Source organism: Hyperolius riggenbachi, chromosome 10, assembly GCF_040937935.1.
Source record: "Hyperolius riggenbachi isolate aHypRig1 chromosome 10, aHypRig1.pri, whole genome shotgun sequence".
Lineage (NCBI taxonomy): Eukaryota > Metazoa > Chordata > Amphibia > Anura > Hyperoliidae > Hyperolius > Hyperolius riggenbachi.
In genome coordinates, this window is record NC_090655.1 from 30,361,502 (window position 1) to 30,376,062 (window position 14,561).

General features: G+C 47.5%; 1 protein-coding gene across 1 annotated transcript in view; it reads left to right on the plus strand.

The window, feature by feature from the left end:
- The first annotated feature begins 321 nt into the window (after positions 1–321).
- SFXN4 (sideroflexin 4) overlaps positions 322–14,561 on the plus strand; it is a 31,332-nt gene continuing 17,092 nt past the window's right edge. Inside the window, exons 1-5 of the mRNA XM_068255499.1 lie at positions 322–502; positions 3,964–4,029; positions 5,902–5,970; positions 7,589–7,615; positions 10,215–10,269. Coding sequence (XP_068111600.1) covers positions 413–502; positions 3,964–4,029; positions 5,902–5,970; positions 7,589–7,615; positions 10,215–10,269 — 307 coding nt within the window. The 5' untranslated portion in view covers positions 322–412. The remainder of the gene's footprint in view (positions 503–3,963; positions 4,030–5,901; positions 5,971–7,588; positions 7,616–10,214; positions 10,270–14,561) is intronic.

Below are 14,561 nucleotides of genomic sequence, written 5' to 3' on the forward strand. Positions count from 1 at the left end.
TTTTGGCTTTAGGTTCACTTTAAGAATGAGGGGAAGGGTTACATGCTACATGCAAACTACCAGCCTGCAAACTAACAGGATATAAGCCCGACCACGGCTGCAAGGCCGAAAGCTTGCTTATTTTTATTCATTTTTAGTTAGCCAATAAATGGTATCATCCTGATTTATAACTTCATGCTACATGTCTGACAATCAGCTGAGAAGGGGAAGACTTTCTGGCAAGAGAGCGAAACTAGTAGTCTAGCGTCACATGACCAGGGCTGCTGTGTGCTGAGAGTCTGGCACATGCGCAGCAATTACCAGGACTGTTGAGAAGACTGGCACATGCGCAGTAAGGGCGAGCGCTGCTGGGACAGTCTCGTGCTTGGTGCCCGGGGTAGCGGTGTGCCCAGCATTGCACGTGGTAGCGGAAATGGCTTCCCGCGGGGATAACCCATTCCTTAACCCTATGGTGTCGGACTGGAGAAAGCTGGCTGTGTGCCCGCACGGCCCCGACTCTCCGGTGAGTGGAGCTCTGAGTCAGGGTGACCCGGAGCGGGATGGAGACACAGAGGGCAGCGGATGTGACAGGCACGCGAGCCAATCAAAGAGCAGGGTGCGTGTGACGTCAGTCTCCCGCCAAAACGCTTTTCCCATGAAGGACCTATTGTAGAGAAAGATTGGAGACTTTTTCATGCTTTTATTTTTGTCTGTGTCCCTGTCCTGCTCTGAGCACAGACATCAGTGCAAACAACACATGTTCCAACAGGTTTCAGTCCTGCCAAAATAAAATGGTTTTTTTTTTTTAACTACTTTGCATTCTTGGGTTTTAGTCTACCTGAGATGGGGGATAAAATAAAAAAAAATAATACTTGAGGCTTATTTCAGCCCCCTCCAGGCTGATCACTTCCTCGCTGTCTGGATCCTCAGCTATTTGATCTATAAAGTTGGCCATTCTGAGCATGTGCAGTCAGGCTGCACGCTCCCCCATTGCGCGAGTACATTTGAAATCGGCGCCGGTAGACTTGGGCGCAGGATACAGCCGGTATATGGCTGATCCTGCTTCTGCACAAGTCCGGGCCGTTTTAATTACTATTCCCCCTCTAGGCCGCCATGGATAGTGGGGGAATGAAATAATACGGCTTCCAGCGGTTGCTGGAGGCCGAATTATTGTGTTTTTTAAGCAACCTTGGCTCTGTCTTCTGACAGAGCCGACGTTACTCACTGAGCGCTGCAAAAGGAATGATTCCTATTGTAGTCTATGGAGGCGCCGCCTGCGGCCAAATCTAGCAGCGCTGAAAAGCACTGGTCCGCATTGCGCTCCCATCACCGGGAGCGTTCTGCGACAGGTTCAGTAGTACTTGGCAGGCGCACAATGCTCCCGCCAACCGGAATGTGATGGGGCACAAACGTGTCTAGGCCGTGCATGCGCAGTACGTACACGCCAGACTGCAGGACTTTATAAAATAGAGGATCTTGGCCAGGCATGGGCAAACTCGGACCTCCAGCTGTTACGGAACTACAAGTCCCACAATGCATTTGCCTTTATGAGTAATGACTGTGGCTGTCAGACTCCTGCAATGCATTGTGGGACTTGTAGTTCCTTAACAGCTGGAGGGCCAAGTTTGCCCATGCCTGATCTAGGCGGTAAGGTAGCGATCAATCTGGAGGAGGCTGGTGGAAGCCCCAGGTTTTGCCATTCCGGCTGTGTCACTACTGATACAGTAATAACTTTTCCAGGACAGGAGATAATGGCCTCGATTCATAAAAGTGCTGTCGGTAAGGTAAAGTCGAGCAGGGAAACACCGCTGTCGGTATTTCCGCCTTCAGGGTGGTAATTCATAAAAATGTTGCTAGATGTGACAGGCATGCGGAGATATTCCGCTGTAGGCAGGCGTTAGGCTGTCCTACGCATGCGGAAACAGGAGAAGCAGGCGGAATCCCTCCGTGCGGTGTTCTCTCTGCAGCTGCTTGGGAGGTCTGTCCCATTCACTGCACTGTATTCCGCACGCTTCTCGCCACATCAGAGGTAGCGGTAATACCCGTCCGCATACCGCTACCTCTAATCTTTATGAATTGACTACTTGTTACATTTGCTATGATAATCACCGCGCAAGGCGGTGATTTATCACTCGCGAATGTCGGCTTTTCATGCGGAAAAAGCCTTTATGAATACAGATTTTGCTGTGTGGTCGGTAAAGTGAGCCGTTTTCAGCATTTCCGAATGCGGGAATGCTTTATGAATCGAGGCCAATGTCAGCGTTTCCAAATACAGGCTGCACCCGAGTTGAACAGCTGCATAGATGTGCAGAGCCAACACACAGGCAGATTACACTACTTGCATTCAAAACGGATGCAGTATAGGAGGGCGTTTGCATCAAGGACAGCCTGTGCGCAGATTGTTCAATACTAGACTCATGACGTTGAAGTGTCATCTTGGAAGAGACCGAACCAATAGCTAACAGTTAAAACATAGTATGAACCTGAGGCTGCTAGCCATAAATGGTCTACACATTTTCTAAAGAATGGGAAATATTGGCAGCGCTCAAATAACTTCTGCATTCCTTATGCAACCAAAGTAAAACATATTGTGTTTTTCGAGGCAAACGAGGCTTTCTTTGGGTAAGATTTTATTCCAAGAATTATATTGGGTTTAAATTAAGCGTAAATGCAAAAATAACACATTTTTCATGATTACCTCTTCCTAATTTTCACATGACAAGCTCCACAGTTGTAGAACACCTCAAAATACATTTGGCAATTCCCGATAAAAATGGCATGCCACAGTTCATCGCTAGTGGGGCATGTAGCATACTATTATCACCAGCCTGTGCATCTGTAGTGACCAGATGTGATCGCTAAGGCTCACAGTTTGGGGACCCCTGTGCTGTACAGATACATTGCTAGGCAACAGCACAGCGATGCATCTGTACAGCATTGGGTTCCTGAACCTTCGTAATAATGATCGCATCCGATCGCCAGGGGCGGCAGCCATTACAGTTGTCCTGGTAGGAGTTAATACTTTAGTACAGGGGAGGTAAAACACTTCATTGTTTAAATGTGACACTGTCACTTTAATACTTTTATTTAACCCATAAGGTAGCCATACATCTAGCGATTTATGGGAAGATTCGACCAAGAGGCAAATCTCTCTCTTATTGAATCTGCAAGAAGTTTTAAATCAGGATGATACCATTTATTGAATCTGATGAGAGATATCTGTCAGCTGCCCATACACCACAGGCCGATTCCCGAACAATTTCAGCATGAAATCTCTCTGGAATCGGCCTTGTGTGCCACATACGACCACCTCTCACACCCCAATGTGAGATATTTGGTAACTGCTTCTAAGTAAAACATATAGCAGGGCAGAGGCGAGAGAGGCTCCAGCCTCAGGGCGCAGTGTAGAAGGGGGCGCACAACTCACTCAGCTATCATTCCCCTATTGTGCTTGAAGCAGAGAGAAATAAGAAAAGGGGATACATGGCAGTGAATGCAAGCCAGATAACTAGAGATTAAGGTGTTGGGGGTCCTGGGGCGCCTCTTAGGCTAGGTTTCCATTTGTGTGGCGGCATGCGTCTTGCGAGACGCGATGCCGGCACAGCTGTTGCCTCTCGCAGCCGAATCCCTCTAGCCGTGCTATGCACGGCTATGGGATTCGGACAGCTGCGCACAAAATTATGCTAAAGGGCCTCAGATTTTCCTCGGCCACGAATTTGGATGGCTCCTATAGGCTGCTGAAATCCATCCGAATTTGTGGGCGGGGAATCGGCCTGGATTCGCAGCAGTGGAAACCCGGCCTTAGTCTAATAGCAATTAGTGTGTGACAGCTGGGGTGGGAGGGATGGGGGGGCGCACTTTAGTGTCTCAGCCTTGGGTGCTGAAAGACATTGTCCCGGCTCTGACATATAGCATCTCAGGAAACTAGGGTTATGTGACCTCATGGCATCCATGCTATAGAATAATGCTGTGTTCTATTTTCAGACTTTCATACAGAGAATGAAATTCTGGCGCAGTTCGCTAGAGCCTGCCCTGTTGCTGGCATCTGAGGTGAGTGCAGGGGTGTGGTATATTACTATGGGCAATGGCATGTGTGCTGACTAACAGAAGGGGGCCTTTTATTATATATTATTGTGGGGGAGGGGGATGTATGCTGAGCACCTGCAGGGGGGGCATCTACTCATATATTATTATGGGGGAGGAGCTGAATGGCTGCTGGAGGTAAGTTCTTATATTGTGAAGGAGGAGCTGAGTGCCTGCGGGGGGCTTTTCATATTGTAGGGGTGAGCCATATGCTGAGTGCCTGCAAGTGCCTTCTTCTGATATTGTGTTGTGAGCCATATGCTGAGTGCCTGCGGGAGGCTTCTTCTCATATTGTGGAGGTGAGCCGTATGCTGAGTGCTTGCAGGAGGCATTGTCTCATATTGGGTGGGGGGGGGGGGAGGAGCTGTAAGGTGACTGCCTGCAGGAGGCATCTCATATTGTGGGGAGGAGCTGTATGATGAGTGCCTGCAGGAGGCATTGTCTCATTGTGGGGGGAGGCGCTGTGAGCTGAGTGCCTGCAGGAGGTATCGTTGCATATTGTGGGGAGGCGCTGTGAGCTGAGTGCCAGCAGGAGGCATCTCATATTGTGGGGAAGGAGCTGTATGCTGAGCGCCAGCAGGAGGCATATTCTCATATGGGGGGGAGCTGTATGCTGAGTGCCTGCAGGAGGCATATTCTCATATTGGGGGGGAGGATCTGTATGCTGAGTGCCTGCAGGAGGTATCTCATATTTTGGGGGAGGGGCTGTATGCTTAGTGCCTGCAGGAGGCATTTCATATTGTGGGGGAGGAGCTGTATGTTTAGTGCCTGCAGGAGGCATCTCATATTGTGGGGGAGGAGCTGTATGCTGAGTGCCTGCAGGAGGCATCTTCTCATATTGTGGGAGGAGCTGTAGGCTGTGTGCCTCAGACAATAGGATCACTCAGCCCCCCCTCCCCCGTACAACTGGCTAGGCAAAGGTATGTATGTGTTTTTTGCACGTGTAATTGATAATTTCTTTGTTTCTATTGACATTAATGAAAACGCACAAAAAGAGCGAAACACAAAAACTAATGGAAAATTGCATGCAGTGTGCAGAAACACGGCTGTGGAGATTTTTGTTTTCTGCAACAGATTCTGGATACAATGGAAACAGGCCCATTGAAATACATTGCTACGAGAATTTGTGTGTGGAAAATCCACGCGATTTCACATGTAGTGGAAACCTTTATAAAAACTTGGATATCTCAAAAACTATAAAAGATAAAATGATTATTTTTGCAGCACAATAATCACAAACACAGCACTATCCAACCACACCAGTCTGCGAAAAAATTTCTATTATCTTCAAAAGAAATCTTAATTTTTGCAGTAAGAGAAAATGAAACTGGGGCTTACCTGGGGCTTCGTCCAGCCCACCGTAAGCCGTGAGGTCCCCCGGCATCCTCATGGCTCCTCTAACGGTCCCGCTGGCGGCTCCATTACCGGTGACGTTCGGGCTGAGTGTCGGCCAGTTCTTCCTGAACGGGGACTCTCCACGTCATCACGCCGGCTGCTACGCGTCATCATGCATGCGTGGTTCAGAGTTAGAAAATGACGCGTAGTGGCCGGTGTGATGACGTGGAGCGTCAGCCCAAAAGTCAACAGGAGAGGAGCCAGGAGGTCGCCGAAGGACCCCGTGGCCTACGGTGGGCTGGAGGAAGCCCCAGGTAAGTACCAGTTTAATTTTCTCTCACTGCTCAGGATCTCTTTAGCACTAACCAAACATGATGGAGTTTATAATTGTGCTGATTGTAGGGGGGGGGCAGCTTCACATAGCCTACTGGAGTATATAATCCAATGTAATACTATGGGAAGAAAGTCACGTAGCTGATTCATTTCCATCACCCTCTGTTTCAGGCGGAAATAAGAAAATGCAGTGATGACCCAGAGAAGGGCGGGAAGAGGCGTGCTGTGGAGTCTGACAAGGTACCGACACACAGGAAATATAAACAGCTTCTATTCTAATAGTCAGCACAGTGGCATTGTGGTTAGCACTCTCGCCTTGCAGCACTGGTTCTCCGGTTCGTATCCCAGCAAGGGCACTATCCGCAAGGCGTTTGTATGGTCTACCTGTGTCTGCGTGAGATTCCTCCAGGCTTTCCAGGTGTCCTTCTACATCCCAAAAACATACAGATAAGTTAATTGGCTTTCCCACTAAATTGGCCCCAGACTACAATGGACATATGACTATAGTAGGGATTAGATTGTGAGCTCCTTTGAGGGACAGTTAGTGACATGACTATATATACTCTGTAAAGTGCTGCGAAAGATGTCAGCACTATATAAATACTAAATAATGAAAACAATAATAGTCTACACAGCTCTATATACTACTAGAGGAACCATACCGGGATAACAGGAGTTACACACAGAACTAGAGAAGTGCTACTGTGCAGTGCCCATACATACAGAATAAGGCCCGGTGCACACCAAAACCCGCTAGCAGATCCGCAAAATGCTAGCAGATTTTGAAACGCTTTTTCTTATTTTTCTATGGCGTTTTGCTAGCGTTTTGCGGATTGCTGCAGCGGATTTCAGTATAGTACATTTCATATATTGTTACGGTAAAGCTGTTACTGAACAGCTTCTGTAACAAAAACGCCGGCAAAACCGCTCTGAACAGGCGTTTTTCAGAGCGGTTTGCATTTTTCCTATACTTAACATTGAGGCAGAAACGCATCCGAAATCCAAAAAATGCCTCACCCCAGCATTTTTCGTTTCTGCAAAACGCCTCCCGCTCTGGTGTGCACCACCCCATTGAGATACATTGACCAAGCGGATCCGCAGCCGCAAGCAGCTGCAGAAACGCTGAAAAAGCCGCTCGGTGTGCACCAGCCCTAAGAGCAGATACTGAGAATTACAGCCAGCATACAGGACAAGAGAAGTGCTACTCTGCAGCCTCCATACATACAGAATAAGGCCTAGTGCACACCAGAGCGGTTCTGCTGCGTTTTGCGATCCACTTGCGGGTGCGGATCCGCTTGGGTAATGTATTTCAATGGGCTGGTGCACACCAGAGCGGGAGGTGTTTTGCAGAAACGCATACTCCCGGGCTGCTGCAGATTTTGGATTGCGGATGAGTTTCTGCCTCAATGTTAAGTATAGGAAAAACGCAAACCGCTCTGAAAAACGGCACTTCAGAGCGGTTTGCCAGGCGTTTTTTGTTACAGTAGCTGTTCAGTAACAGCTTTACTGTAACAATATCGGAAATCTACTACACCAAAAACGCTTCACAAAACCGCACAATGCTAGCTGAAACGCTACAGAAAAAGAAGAAAAAGCGTTTCAAAATCTGCTAGCATTTTGCGGATCTGCTAGCGGTTTTTGGTGTGCACCAGGCCAAAGAGCAGATACTGAGAATTACAGCCAGCATACAGGACAAGAGAAGTGCTACTGTGCAGTGTCCACACATACAGAATAAAAGTAGATACTGAGAATTAAGCTTTTCATAAAAGCGGATACTCTGCATCATCAGTAGTGAGAGTGATAATTGGAGAATCTGGTCAGGTGACACACAATAACTGTAACGTTATGTTTTGCGCAGATATCACAGCCTCGGATGCTGGTGGAGGTAAGCAGGCAGCGAATATGATAGAATGTGTTTTTGCACTTGATGCTGTGTTGACAACGGATGCTCCCGGTACTTACAAACACTCTAATAATACATGCAAAGTTATCCTCATGTACAAAATATACAGTACTGTTTGTTATTACATGTTACAGTATTGCATAAACCTCCAAAATATTGTTTATATGTTTAAATCCAGAGCTACCCCAAATTAAAGTGTACCTGAGATGAACGTAGCACAAGCAATTATACTTGCCTGAGGCTTCCTCCAGCCCCCTCTAGGCTGTGGGCTTCCTCGCCATCCTCCTGAGCCGCTCCGTTGTCCTGCAGTCTTTTCCAGTAAACTACTGACTGGCTCACTTGCGCTCCACTGCACATGTGCTGTCCTGGCCACGCTAGCCCCTCGATCTTCTGCACATGCGCAGTTCGCTAAGACTGTAACTGCGCAGACCAAGGACGCATGCAGCCAGGGCCACACTTGCACATCATCTACAGGAGATAACTATCGAAGAACAGAGCCCACTGCCTACAGGGGGCTGGAGGAGGCCTCAGGTAAGTTTAAATGCTTGTGCTACATTCATCTCAGGCTTCCTTTTAATCATTTAGATACAGCTAGTGAAAGAGGAACCATCATTCACTCTGTTTCTTTTAGGCCTCTTATCCATGGGAGGCTGAACTGGGCACTTGTTGGGCAGTGTCAATTACCTGCAGCTGAATAGCAGCATTTGGTAGCACCGCGCTTATCACGTTCATGCGGCGCCGTTGCCAGGTGGTCAGAATCCAACTTGTTGCATCTGAGGACGTCAACTGCCATGCTCTGCTGCAACTTCGAGGGGAGGGACCACTGTCCACTTCTAGTGTCGAGTGTTAGCAAGTGCCCTGATGGTGAACGGGAGCAGCTAGCAGGCGGTGAATTCTCCAAGCCTAACTATCCCGACTCATTAGGCCAGCTTGAGTTAATCAGCGTGTAAAATGCTGCATCTGGGGACTTTAAAAGCACAAACCATTTTTAAGATGTGTAAATTGCAAAAAAAAGTTATTCCTATGCACTGATCAGTCTAGTAAAACAAATATATTCTCCTATATCTGTCTGTGAAACAAGAACTGTCAGTGTTCTCCCAGAGTAATCTGACTTTCCATGAATATTCTCATTGACTTGAAACAGAGCCATTCAAGCCCAGTACCTGCTGGTAAATTAGCCAGCTGCCAGCTAATTTATCAGCAGCTACTGGTCTTGATTGGGCTCTGGCTCAAGTCACTGGAAATTTCCATGCAGTTTGTATGTAAAGCTGTAGTTCAAGCTCATCTCTAGTAACAAATGTTCAGCTCTATTTTTCACAGTTAGAGACCGGTATCACACATTCATGTATGTCAAACTCCAGCCTGTGGGCCAAATCTGGCCCTCAGACCCATCAAATCTGGCCCGCGAGTGGTTTCCCTACTTTGCATTATGTTTTGCCTACTGTAGACCACCAGGGAAGCTTCATTGAGGGTGACGCCCTAGATCACCAGGGAAGTCATATGGGGGAGGAAGGGGGAAGCACTTGACACCAGGGAACTGTATCGGGGGGGAGTCTACACCAAGGAAGTGTATAGAGGAGAAAGGGGGGCCACTAGACACCAGGGAACTGTATGGGGGGGGGGCATTAGACACCAGGGAAGTGTATAGAGGAGAAAGGGGGGCCACTAGACACCAGGGAACTGTGTGTGTGTGTGGGGGGGGGGCATTAGACACCAGGGAACTGTATAGAGGGGAAAGGAGGGCCACTATACACCAATTAATTGTATAGGGAGGGAGCCACTAGACACCAGGGAACTGTATGGGGGGAGGCACTAGACACCAGGTAACTGTATAGAGGAGAAAGGAGGGCCACTAGACACCAGGGAACTGTATAGGGAAGGTGGCACTAGACACCAGGGAATTGTATAGAGGGGCATTAGACACCAGGGAACTGTAGGGGAGGGAGGTAACCACTAGACATTGATGTTTGTTGTGACTTGGTCGCAGTGTTCAGTTTTAGCCCACTTTGTATCTGAGTTTGGCCCAGTGCATACCGAGCGGTTTTTGGAGCGATCCGCCGGCCACATCCGCCTGGAAAAATGCTTGGCTAATGTATTGCAATGGGATGGTGCACACCGGCTGTTTGAGGTTTTTGCCAAGCCGCAAACGCGCCCCCTGCTGCTCGTTTGCGGTTTGCTAAAAAACCTCAAACCGCCGGTGTGCACCACACATTGAAATACAATAGCCAAGCGTTTTCACTGGCTGATGCGGCTGGTGGATTGCATACAAAATCCGCTTGGTGTGCACCCGGCCAAATATCTGCTCTCTGCTCCCAAAACCGCTAGCGTTTTGACGATCTGCTAGCGGTTTTGGTGTGCACTGGGCCTTAGACACGCTTGTATTAAATAAATTCTGTTAGCCATGTGATTCTGTGGGCAGCATTGATCTTGCCAGCCAAGGTCTGCTTACCTTATGTGGTGCAGCCAGAGCTTCCTGTGTGCATATAAATAAGCAATCCCCACTGTTCCATGCTGTGCGGGTGTGATGTCTGCCATGTGTGGGGTAAGAATAATGAATTGACTTTTCTCTCCTGACATAAAGGTGTCTGTGCATCCAGATACTGGCAAAATCATCCCCCTCATCTTCAGAACGCCCGGTAAGTGATGTTTATGTTGTGTGGGGCAGGGCTTCCCAACCCTGTCCTCAAGTACTATTATTATTATTATTTAGTATTTATATAGCATCTTCTGAGAGGTACAGACTAACCAGCAAGCTCATGGTGACCCAGAACTCATTGGAGTGTGTGAGGGACTACAATGGTCCTAAAAGCCCCCTTACTAAGATGTTAAAGTGGATCCGAGATGAACTTTTACTCCTTGCATAATTGTGTTCCTTACATATAGTTTATAGGGCATTCCTCAAGCCAAATACTTGTTTTGTTTTGTTTTAATACTATAATTCCCTATAAACTAAACAAGCCACACCCACAGCTTCTCCAGAGTGCCTTGGCGCTTGCAAGGGATTGTGGGATTTCAGTCTGGGCAGGTGAAAAAGGTGTTACTAGCTATAGATTTCAGAGGCAGAGTTTTCACAATCTGAGAGCTGCAGTGCAGATACAGATCAGTTGCCTGTGAAATGGAGGAGATAAGAGTTTAGTTTTCACAGAATATGCAGATTAGAATGCCTAGATATAGATAAGCTTGCCTGTGTGTGTAATTGTGTAATAGTGACAAGCAGAAAACATGTCTGCTCCCATTGTATCACAGGGAAAAATATTAATATACTGTTGAAGCTGTTTGAAGATAGATTTGCTGTGTAAACTATCTAAACTTTAGATAAGATATATAGACAAGTCACTTGTTATATTTAGTTTTTCATCTCGGATCCGCTTTAAGAAAAACAAAAGTCTGCTTTCCTAAAACAGAGGAAAGCAGACTTTTGTTTTTTTTTATAGCATCTTCTGCAGGGCTGTACAGAGTATATTGTCTTGTCACATAAAGGATAACTGTAAGCTTTAAAAAAAAAAAAAAAAGTTGAATGTCCCCAGGAGTGCATGCGGATTGGCCCTCCACCGTGCTAAACCACCCTAAAGACCAGGCTATTCTTTGTTTAATTGGCCACTGCAGCTTTAAGGCCAAGCTGCAGGGCCGCACAACACAGCACACTAGTGATTCCCCCACCCCCCTTTCCCCCCCACCAGCAGAGCTTTCTGTTGGTGGGGTCTGGTCTGATCGCCAAAGTGTTTTTTTTTTTGTAATAAATATTTATGTTTTTTTGGTTTAAATATTATTTACTATTTACTTTATTATTATTATTATTATTTTTAAAACCCCTACCTTCCCCCAGCCAGCCAATCATGGCGATCAGCTCTCATAGGCTTCACCCTATGAGGGCCGATCGCTCCCTTGTGCCTCAGGGGGACAGCCGTGTCACACAGCTGTCCCCAGTACCTGCAGATCGCAGCGCTGTACTTAGCAGAAACCGCCGTCTAACAGTCTCCTGAGCGGCGTTAGGCGGTCTGGGGCTGCCGCCGCGGCCACGCCCATTGGTGTGGAGTGGTCCTAAGGTAGTTAAAGTTGCAAAAACCAGCTGTGATCCACGGAAGGGGACCGGAGGATCATTTTGTATCGGCTCGGGATGTCTCCAAGGGGCTGGTAGAAGCCTCAAATAAGTTTAAATCTTAAAAAAAAACAAAAAACCTTACAGTTGTCCTTTAACTGTCCCTCAGAGGGGCTCATGGTCTAATCCCTACCATAGTCCTATGTCTATCTATGTATCGCAGTCTATCAAAGCCAATTACGATAACTTATCTGTTTGTTTTTAAGAAGTGAAACCGCAGTGCCCAGAGGAAATCCAAATAGACATGGGGAGAACATATAAACTCTGTGCAGCTAGTGTCCTGGCTGGGGTTCCAACCGGGGAACGTGCCCAAAATGCTGCATGTCCTGCAATTTCGATTTTCCTAATTACAGTTGCACTAGTAGGTTCAACCTCATTGCATTACATTGGTAAAATGTTTATTTTGGAATTGTCGGCAATCCACAAACTCTGCCAAAATCTCTCTAGTGTGCCCCAGGCCCCATACGTTTTTGTTAATAGATTAGACATTATAGGCTCGATTCACTAAAGAGCGCTGCTGCAGCAGCACAAGTTAATACAAACTTAGGAGCGGTATACACGCTATGTGTGGTCGTCCTGCATAGTGTGCAGTCAATAGTTTTTTAAATGCCAAGTGCTGTCAAGTATCGCAACCATAATACTTCACTAGCACGGCTGCTACATAGTAGCAGCTGCACTAGTGAAGTATCGCGACCTGAAGTATCTTCACAGCACCCGGCATGTAAACAACGTGCGCAGTGTTGCCAACTCCTCTTTTTAATTACTGACACATCTAAGTTATACAGGTTCTGGGGCTATTTGCACATAATCAGTGCTTTAACTGCATCTACCTAGCTACAAAACCTGTATAATTCATATGTGTCAGTAATTAAAGGGATGAGTTGGCAACACTGAACGTGCGTAACTAGGAACTGCACGCTAAGCAGCACGACTGCACGTAGCGTCCATACTGCTCTTAAGTTGTTTTGAACTCTTGCTGCTGCAGAAGCGCTCTTTAGGGAGTCGAGCCCTATGTTGTATAACACTATTGAATCTAAGGAAAATCTTTTACAAATTATGGCACATTTGACCTTATTGTTGATCGAAATATTGACCGTAAATGTGCGTTTTTAACCCAATCAGTGCCAGCCAGAGAGTGGTGGGGGCCAAGGTTTGGCGGTACGTAGTCAACATTTGCATAGCTTTATACAGCTATGAGGAATGCCTGATAGGAATATATGGTCCTAAAGCCTGCTACACACATACAGTTTTAATTGTATACATGTAATTAAGGAGTCTGGAAACTTGGGCGCAGGGCAAAGCCGAAAAAAAATTCTCAACTTGCTCCTGCAAAAGTTCCGGTGGCATTACTATTCCCCCTCCAGGTCACCTGTGAACTCCCAAAGTATAGTCATTTTTGCTCCTTCTTTTGACGGCGCCCAAATTACTGTCTGAGCGCAGCTATGGCCTATGGTGCTGCATGGTGCACCATAAGTTTCCTGCACCGATTTTGCCTGTCTCGATTTTGATTGGCTAATTTGACCACTTTCAAATAGTATTGAGCTTACTTACCCCCATCTGTTTGCAGTATAGAAAATCTATTGGCCCTCATGCTACATGTAGGTGGTAAAATTGGCCAGTCATTGGCCAATCAATATTGAATGTCGTGTAGTGAGCAACACGATGGTGAGTGGTTAGCTCTCTTGCCCTCGCTGGGTCCCCGGTTTGCATCCCAGCCAGGGCACTATCTGCACGGAGTTTGTATGTTCTCCCCGTGTCTGTGTGGGTTTCCTCTGGGCACTAGGAATTCCTCCCACATTCCAAAAATATACATATAAGTTAATTGGCTCCCCCCCCCCCTAAATTGGCCCTAGACTAAGATACATACATAGACATATGACTATGACAGGGATTAGATTGTGAGCCCCTCTGAGGGACAGTTAAGTGATAAGACTCTCCTTTTCTTCCGCAGAAGTGGGGGGGAAAAGTCACTGTGTCTTATAGTCCAAATGCAGGGAGTTCCTGACTTGTGAACCCCCACCAATACAAACCTCCAACCCGCTGCAATGTCAAGGACCCCTGTACTGTGCCCATGCAGAGCAGGACAGAGTGGGACACAAAGGGGCATAGAGGAGGACACAATGGGGACACAAAGGGGCGTAGAGGAGGACACAAGGGGGACACAAAGGGGCGTAGAGGAGGACACAAGGGGGACACAAAGGGGTATAGAGGAGGACACAAGGGGGACACAAAGAGTTATAGAGGAGGACACAAGGGGGACACAAAGGGGCATAGAGGAGGACACAAGGGGGACACAAAGGGGTATAGAGGAGGACACAAGGGGACACAAAGGGGCATAGAGGAGGACACAAAGGGGTATAGAGGAGGACACAAGGGGCATAGAGGAGGACACAAAGGGGTATAGAGGAGGACACAAGGGGGACACAAAGGGGCATAGAGGAGGACACAAGGGGGACACAAAGGGGTATAGAGGAGGACACAAGGGGGACACAAAGGGGCATAGAGGAGGCCACAACAGGGATACAAAGGGGTATAGAGGAGGACACAAGGGGGACACAAAGGGGCATAGAGGAGGACACAAGGGGGACACAAAGGGGCATAGAGGAGGACACAAAGGGGTATAGAGGAGGACACAAGGGGGACACAAAGGGGCATAGAGGAGGACACAAGGGGGACACAAAGGGGTATAGAGGAGGAAACAAGGGGGACACAAAGGGGTATAGAGACGGACGCAAGGGGTCAGAGGAGGACACAAGAGGTACAAGGGGGCATGAGGTACAAAGGGGGCATAATCCACAAGGTTCCCCTTTCACCATGGATGCACCAGGT